Here is a 9,659-nt window from a genome sequence, read left to right on the forward strand (position 1 = left end):
TGTTCTGTATACCGACATATAATAACAGATAAACGTGGAGTTTTTTCTTTGACTTTGAAATAAAATGCAAGAAGGCCTCTGGTACCAAGAAAAAATATTAAAATAAAAAATTCAATGGTCCTTGAACATATTCCAAATGACAGAGGGTGCTAAATTGATTGATACCATCTAACATAGATTTGGATAACGAGAGAATTCTTTTATAATTTAAAAACGTTTTTTGGTAACAAATGCAAGAATGTGTACCTGGCAGATGTGTTTGGTATCAATTTTGATATTATGTACATTATTGAGTTGTTCTTGTTGACTTTAAGTAGCTATATTTTTTTGATACATAATTGACTTTGAACTATATAATTAGACGTACAACTTTAAGTAAACCGGTATTGCACTAATGATAAAGATTGCTTAAATAGGTTAAGAAAAGTCATACCCTCTACTAACTGTGCATTACGTCCGCACTCCATTATTTCCTCGGAGGTTACGGCTTATCACTTACGTACATATGTGCTTCAAGTAAAATTATAGTAGCAAATTATTTTTTTTTTTTTTTTTTCGGACGATGCCTCGAGTTAGTTATAATAAACAAATATGTTATTATTTTTAAATTTCATAATTTATTTTGCTGCTTTTCGTATTTTTTGTTCATTAAGAAATTGAAACCATCAATATTTTCTTGTAAGCGTAATAAGAATGTTAGAAATGTATATACTTGTTTAAGTCTTTTTTAGTTAATTATAATTATTACAAAACTTCATCATATTTTATTAGACAATAAAGTCATAGTGTATTGATGGTTAAACTCTTACTTTTTATTTCAAAGGTCATGTTTTTGATACCTTGCACTTACGCATTTTTTAAAGTGAGGAGTACACAATTACACATAGACATAAAACGTTTCCGTTAGAAATTTTAGAAGAGTGCCACGTGACACATAGGCTTTCTTTCACACTCTTTTTAATGTATTTGTATAGTATAGATTAATAATTGCTAGATTGCTTATAAAGCAAACGTTCATCTCAACAATGTCTTCACAGACCTTCCTGTACTTTATTGCGTAAAACTTATTAAACGATCATCCTTTCCTTTAGCTTTCTCAAAAATGATACTGAATTTTGCTACTTATGACAAAAGTTATACCCTCTTAAGGCCGTTTTGGCTAATTCTTGTAAGCTATTTTATCCTATATTGGAGTGATGTTGTTACTTGTAATCCTCCAGAAGAACCCATCAAATGCTCTTCTGGAAACTCTGACTGCACCATTACAAATGGCTATGGCTCATTCCCGGATAGAAGCATTTGCCGGGCAGCTAACGTCGTATACCCGGAAAACGAGGATCAACTCATTTCATACGTCAAAGATGCAACAACGAACAAGAGGAAGATTAAGGTATTTTCGAGGCTTTCTTATTTAGTTGTGTTCCATAACACATTTCTATCATTATATTCAGAGGTCTAGAATGTTAAATTGATAAAATCAAATAGCTAAAAGTGTAGACCAACAAATTAAGCGATACACTCATACACATACACCATAATTTTAGAGTTATATTTTGCAAATTCTTTCCTTATGATCTAACTAGCAATTTATGTACGTGATGGGTGCCTCACTTTTTTGAACATAATTTATAATTTTTTTGGGGCATAAAAAAAGGTAAAATTTGAACATAAGACATGTTGTTTAGGCTAGCTAATTTTGTTGATTAAGCCTATATCACTTAACCAAACCCGTCTTTTATTATCTACTTTATTTCTACTTTCTTTAAGATTTTTAAAATTAAAACTGATGAGCGATAAAAGAATATTATTCAGATTTATTAAGTATTTCTTATATTTTTATCAACAAAGTATTCTATTTTAATTAAATCATTTCACTTTGTTGATTGATTGTATTTTCCTTTTTGGTTTACTACTTGATTGTGTATTGATTGATCAAATATTTGATTGATATAATGTTGTTAATTTTTATGCTATATTTCAGTTTGATTTTCTTTCATTTTTATTTTGGTATGAGTAGTTGATTTACCAAAGGGTAATTAAGTAAATTTGCTGGGAGACACCATAACTCCCCCCTTCCCTTATATAATAGAGATCTATATCTATTTTAAAAGGATTATTTCATTATATATAAACAATATCTATATATTCTAAAACCCAAGGCATATAATTGACCTGCATGCTGTCAGATATACTCCCCCAATCAAAAGAAACAAATATATATTAAAAGACGTGCATAAACAAGAAACTGTGTCAAGTGGTGTTCTCCTTAGGGGGTTTTAGTTAATGTAATTCATGTACAATAAATTTTTTTTAGAAATTGCATAGTATAGGGTTCGATCCCAAGACCTTAATACATATACTAAAGTCTTAACCACTGGACTAAGTTATATTTAGTGTTATTATCATAAAATATTATATTAATAGATGAAATTTTTAATTTCTTACCCGGAGCATAGCCCGGGCATAATAACTAGTTAAATAATAAAATATGTGTGTTAATAAGATTTGAATCCGCATCTTCTAATTTTAAACACGAAAAAATTAACAATCCCATATTTGTTTTTTGTGGAAAAAATATATTTAAAGACAAGATAATATTTCTATTTAAAAAACATGAATTAAGAAGTTTATGATTTAATATTCATATTAAATGTGTACATTAACACCTTAGATCCCCGGTATACAGGTGCATTCGACCTCTAAATGAGAAACTTCATCGTTCTTTAATTACAAAAACTGCATAACTGCTCATCTATATTTTTTTACTAGCAATTTATGCACGCGATGCGTGCCTGATTTTTTTTTTCGAACATAAATTCTATCCTTTTGAGCATAATCAGGGGTAAAAGTTTAAACATTAGACATTTCTTTTGGTTAAATTTTGTGGTTAAGCCTCTATCACTTAACTCTTCTTTTTTTTACTTAATCTTTCTTTTAGGTTTTAAAAATTAAATTTGATGAACGATAAGTGAATTATATATTTTTGGAATTTCATACGCTGTATTAACATAGTCTTTTGTGTTAGATAAATCATTTCACTTTGTTAATTGATTAATTTTGTGTTGATATAACACTTTATTGTGTTTGTGAATTAATTATAAGATATTTGATTGATGTAATCTTATAGTTAATGTTTCTTATTTTGGTGGTTCAATTATAACTTGATTGCCTTTAACATATAAGTTAATTTTTTTTAATGCTATATTTGAGTTTGATTTTGATTTTTTTTTTGTAATAGTTAATTTACTGGGTAATTCAGTAAATTTATAAGGGAAAAAGAAGTTCAAAGATAATATAATATTTTTTTATTAAAAAATTAAAAATATATGATTTAGGGTACAAATCAAATGAGTGTATTAACATCTTAGATCTCCGAAAAAGAGGTGCATTCAACCTCCAACTAAGCAACTTTATTGTTCTTTTATTAAACAGCAAAACAAATCATTGTTCATCTATGTTTCTATATACAAATCTCCATTTCTATATAATTGCAATAATTTGGCTTTTACACTTGTCAATATACAACTTTGACTATTAATATCGATCTCTAATTATATACTCCATCCGTTTCAAAATATAAGGCATTCACGCTTTACAAAAATTTACTTTGACCACAAGTATTTCTCATAATATGATAAATAAAAATTATAAAAATTATATCGTTGGATTTGTAATGAAAAATACTATAATAAGATTAATTTTTTAAATTTTTTATCCACATAAATTGAGAGTAATTAATGGGTCAAAGTTTGATCTCGAAAATCGTGCGTGTCTTATATTTTGAAACAGAGGGAGTATATATTTTGTAAAAGTTATAAAAAATTTATATTATGATATTATGCATTGAAATAAATCCAACAATATTTTATATGATTTTTTTTATATATATCAGTAAAAAATACGGTTAAAGTGAAATGTGTGAATAGTGCAAAAGTTAAAGTGTTACACTTAAAAAAGAAACAGAGGAATTAAGTATATTATCAAGACATGTATGGAAGCATTGGAGATTGTTACGTGTCATATGAATGTATACACTGATATGGATACATGTAATTCAAGTAATTTCATAATAATATAAAAACCGGATTATATATGAGGACTCGTGGGTATCAACCGTGCCAACAACTAGTTAGAAATATAAAGCGTCAAAAATGTAAATTTCGGACCACGAAAACTCAATGTCAGTAACAATGTAAGCAGGGAGTATTCATTATGGAAAAGGAGGATCCTATCTACCATCAATATTCCATTCGAACCTATTCCCGATTGCCTATATCTGTTGTAGTGAAAAAAGTCTTGAAATGATATAGGCTCTTCCTATTTCCAATTGCATTATTCTATAGTTCATTTTGGTTGACCTTAGAAAACTCAACTCATAATGTGCAGGTCGCAACAAAACATGGTCATAGCTACCCAAAATTAGTGTGTCCAGATGGAGAAGACGGATTGCTAATAAGCACAAAGAATCTCAATAAGATCATAAATGTCAACATGACAGAAGAAACAATGACAGTGGAAAGTGGGGTGACACTTCAACAACTTATCGACGAGGCTGCCAAAGTGAACCTAGCACTTACCAGTTCACCCTATTGGGCTGGGGTAACAGTTGGTGGGATGCTAGGCACAGGTGCTCATGGAAGCTCGCTTTGGGGTCGTGGGAGCGCAGTTCATGACTTCGTCGTCGGCCTTAAGATTGTTAGTCCAGGCAATCCAGAGGACGATTATGTTAAGGTTCGTACACTTACTGTAGGAGATGAAGATCTTGATGCAGCAAAGGTTTCACTTGGTGTACTTGGAGTCATTTCACAGGTATGCAATAATGCAATGACTACTATGAGTAAAATAATTGTTTTTTTAAGCTCCATAGATTCCAAAAATAGAACTATATGCTACCAGAGTCCAGACAACCTTTAGTATAGAAATTTATATTACCAGTAGTTTTAGCCCCCACGAACTTGCTTTGAGTTCCGGTTGTTAATGTGCGAGTCTCTGTGTCAATCCAGTTGCTAAATTATTAGAATAGATGGTTTAATTTTAACATGAAATTAAATTAGACGAATTCAAGATTGAATTTTTCTAACAAACCTATTCCATTTCACTTTAACTCAACACTATCCTAGTCATCCCTTCTCTTTTCCTTCCTTTTTTTCTTGATTATCGAACTACAACAGATTTTTTTTTTTTTAAAATAACTCGGTAGTTTTACCGAACGGATTAAACTAGTAATTAAATGGATTAAATTAGTCACTAAATGTATTAAAGAATCGCATTACTGAATAGATTAAACTAATCACGAAATAGATTCACCTGATCCCTAGATAGATTAAACTAGTCATTATATTAAAAAAGGTAACATACATGTTCTCCTTTTAATATTGGGGTTGGGTTATGCCTATTTTAAAGTTAAAATTAGGCTATGTTTAGTTCACCTGAAAATTTTTGATCTGATATGAACTTATTTTTTCTGATCTGATCTGATCTGATCTGATATGATTTACAAGATCTTATCTTTTAGATTTTTCTCAATATATAAGAAAAAATATAGTCATGTGGGATTTTGTTTGATTCGTCTCAATGAGTACTTTATTAATATTCAACTATTATAATTTTTACTAATATGTAATGAAAAATATTTAATAGTAATAATGATTTTTAAATATAAGCATGATCTGATCTGAACTTATCTGAACTTATTTTTTCTGATCTGATCTGATTAGATCTGAAATAAGCAAAAATAAGGTGAACTGAACATAGCCTTAGACCGACGGTCTCTTAAAGACCAACTAACGTTTATAATATGTATGTACACATGCATTTATGTGTTCACATACAGGGGGAAGTATTAGTTAGTAGTGTATGTTGCCGATGCAGTAAACATGTTCTCTTCTTATTTCAAACAAAGGATTATCGTAAACTATCAGAAGTTAAAATTATTGGTGATTATGTTATAATTTTTTTTGTTTAAGTAGCTAGGAACTAAGTTCGATTAACTTATGACTACATGCATTCATGAATCTTATTTTGTTTCTTGAAGGTAACATTCAAACTAGAGCCACTCTTCAAGCGAAGCATAACTTATATCACGAGAGATGATGGTGATCTTGAGGTGCAAGCCCTGAAATTTGGTCTCCAACATGAGTTTGCAGATATAACGTGGTTACCAAGCCAACACACAAAGCAATATACCGAGTTGATGATCGGGTGCCCGCTACAACACTTGGTGATGGCGTTTATGATTATATCCTTTTCCGTTCCGCGCCACAAGAGTTGTTAGAATCTACACGGAAAATAGGTAAAATCTTCATTACTTGAGATCCACATATATATAGTTACTACAACCTTCGTTTCGAAATACTTGAATTGACACGATTTGACTTTTCACTATTCTCGTGTGCTCTCTTTGATCGTGCTTTGTGATTTCTGTGTGAGGGAAAATAAAGTCATATGAAATCTTGTTATAATAGCTCGTCTCGACATATATTTCGAAATACCAATTTTTATTATTTTTACTTATATAAATTAAAGTTATTAATGGTTACATATATGCAATGGAAAGCGTCTTAAGAGAAGTACTATGTCAGCTGCAAATATTTTGAAACAAAGGAAATACTTATATCGATATCATATTGATTTCAATCATCAAATTAAAATTAAGTAACACATCTTTAGCATATATTTAACCAATCCCATCTTTTATCCTGTGATCTTGTATTGCTTTATCGTCGGCTATAATTCTCACAATATATTTGTAAATAGGTAGGGTTTTTTGTGTGTTTTTTTATAGGTATCATATATTGTCATTTCTTAGCTTTTGTTTTAGTTATTTTGTAAGTACAAGAAGGTTTTTAGTTGGGTTAGGGATATTGTGAGAATGTGACTTGTGGAGGAGAAGAGTGGTCGCGAGTCGCGACCATCATCACGGGGCGCGATGCAACCTTCATATCACGTCTTGGCAGACTCATCGTCGCGAGGCGCGACGCAGGTCACGAGGGAGTCGCGAGTCGCGAGCTCGACTCTGTTTTCGCGAAGCTCGAGGGTGATTTACTTCGCTCGGTTTATTCGACGACTTAAGACTTGTATTCTAGACTTCATATAAATATGTTAATTCATATTTAGGGCTAATAGAGAAGATTAGAGAGAGTGAGATTCAATTGGAAGTTCATTCAATTGAATCTTGCCTATTATAATTGCAATCGTCTCGTTCATAGTGAAACAATCATTTTCCCCTGCCTTGAGCACGTAGCTATCGCATTATTGATAGCGAACCTCGTTAAATCTTGTGTGTTCTTTATTTGTTTTCTTGTGTTTGTTGCTTGCTTAATCGCTTTCATTGCAACAGATATGCAACTGAACGAATGTTTGGGTTATATGAAGTTTCTTTTTCCTTATATCTAATCTTATTGAAGTTTTAGTACTTTCTCCGTATAGTTGATTAGTTTAGTCCTTTTGTGAGATTTGCCTCATTTTCTTCTTCTTTTAGTAAGAAATCTTCGACAACATAACAAATATATATAGTGTGAGGAACTACACTTATTACTCATTGATATTACTCCATTCAGATGATTTTGAAGAATCAAATGGTTGTGCCGGTTTAAAATGCACCCGTACAAAGGCTATCACGGCAAATTACAACGAAATGGCATTTGGACTTACAAATGACGGTAATGCACCTTGTCTCGTATTTGACTCTTAATTGCTCAATTATTGCCTAATTTGGTATAACATCAATGTAATACTTCCTGTGTTTCGTTTTAAATGCAACAAATGAATATTTTATATCTCACAAATAATACCTTTTTCTTTATTCAACTCCCTTTTTACTTTTGTAATTGTTTAACTTGTACTTCCTCTTAAGTGTTTTACTCCCAAGTCGCAATATGGGATATATAAGGGAGAGCCACATGAATCAAAGTGAGGAGAGAGATATAGAGAAATAAAAAGAGACCTATATGATGAGGAGAGAAATACCTAGAAAGTTTATCCAAAATCGGTAATATTGCAACTACATTGGAATACCTATAAATAAAAAGTGTTGCAAGTTAAAATGAAGGCATTATGATATTGATCCTTACTTTTGTTAAATTTATTTTGCTACACACGCATACATAGATAATGGAGTAGTCGCAATGTTGTACCATATTCTTTCTAAACGAAAATTAGATAGTCACACCATTCAACCAAGGATGTCTTGGCCTAGTGATTAAGATTGAGGTGCTGTGAACGATAGGTTACAGGTTCGAATCCCCCCTCCTCTTCTTTGTACTTTCTACTGCCTTCGTGGCTCATATGGATAGCAAAAAAAAAAAAAAAGATAGTCACACCATTCAATTTGATTGAGAATATTAGTGTTATAGGTGAATTGAATACACGCTTACTTACTTGCAGGTGTCCAATTCAATGGCTACCCAGTTATTGGATATCAAAATAAAATGCAGTGCTCAGGAACTTGCCTTGTTAGCCACCCAAATAATGCTAGTACTGGTTATTGTGCATGGGATCCAAGAATAAAGGGTATATTCGTTGACGACGATGCGTCGAGTCTTCCTATGAATAAGGTGAACAATTTCATTCAAGACATAAAAAAATTGGTTAGTATGGAGCCTACATCATTATGTGGTGTAGAGCCGTACTTTGGTATCTTAATGAGGTATGTCAAAGCTTCCTCTGCTTATCTTGGAAAAGACGAGGACGGAATACAATTCGATATAGTCCATTACAGAGCAAGAGAAGCCTCGGGTCATCGGCTTCATTCTGATATATACGACGAAATCGAGCAAATTACGGCCTTCAAGTATGGTGGGATGCCTCATTGGGGAAAAAATCGCAATGTAGCATTTGAAGGTGTCATTAACAAGTATAAGGATGGAGGGAAATTTTTAAGGGTTAAGGAGCGATATGATCCTTTGGAATTGTTTTCATCCGATTGGACTAAGTACATCTTAGGATTGAAAGAAGGATTAAGCACTATTAACAAGCAAGTAGGATGTGCTCGTGAAGGCTTGTGTATATGTTCCACTAATAAAGATTGCGGCCGTGGATATACTTGTGAGAATGGTCGAGTTTACATGGAGGCTAAAGTTTGCAGGAGATCGACAAGCAAATACATTACAAACAAATGTGGTGATTAATATCATTGATGCCATAAAAACAAAAAGTAGGTTAATTATTACACGCAACAATAACTACCACGGTACCACCTGTGGTTGGAACTCAGAAGTTCTATATATTTGTAAAATTGAATGGTTTTCTTTCCTGCTTTTTTTTTTTACTGTGAAGAATGATATTAGGTCAAAGTTCAGTTTGTCATTGATGCCAATATGTGGTATATATATGAGTTACAAAAGAGGAAACCAAATAAACCAAGACCTCTATGCATGGGAAACTTTCCCTTTTTACATAATATTTCCTAACACCCCCCCTCAAGTTGGAGCATGGGTAGGATCGAGAATGCCCAACTTGGACAATAATAAATCAAACTGAGACTTGCCGAGAGCCTTAGTGAAAATATCGGCAAGTTGATCCTTAGTAGGCACATAAGAGGGAGAAATGAGACCCTCTTTGATGGCATCACGCACGAAATGACAATCAACCTCAATATGCTTGGTGCGTTCATGAAATACAGGGTTCTGAGCTATGTGAAGAGCAGACTGACTGTCACA

The 9,659-nt window shown here is 32.1% G+C and overlaps 1 protein-coding gene across 1 annotated transcript; it reads left to right on the top strand.

The window, feature by feature from the left end:
- The first annotated feature begins 467 nt into the window (after positions 1–467).
- Positions 468–9,253, top strand: LOC104892369 (probable L-gulonolactone oxidase 4). Its single transcript, XM_010678287.4, is given in 6 exon segments — positions 468–1,390; positions 4,387–4,809; positions 6,035–6,169; positions 6,172–6,292; positions 7,560–7,661; positions 8,386–9,253. Coding segments are annotated over 6 exon segments (1,812 nt in total). The 5' UTR covers positions 468–1,102; the 3' UTR covers positions 9,129–9,253.
- Positions 9,254–9,659: the final 406 nt, after the last annotated feature.

Source organism: Beta vulgaris, chromosome 5, assembly GCF_026745355.1.
Source record: "Beta vulgaris subsp. vulgaris cultivar EL10 chromosome 5, EL10.2, whole genome shotgun sequence".
NCBI classification, from domain to species: Eukaryota; Viridiplantae; Streptophyta; class Magnoliopsida; order Caryophyllales; family Amaranthaceae; genus Beta; species Beta vulgaris.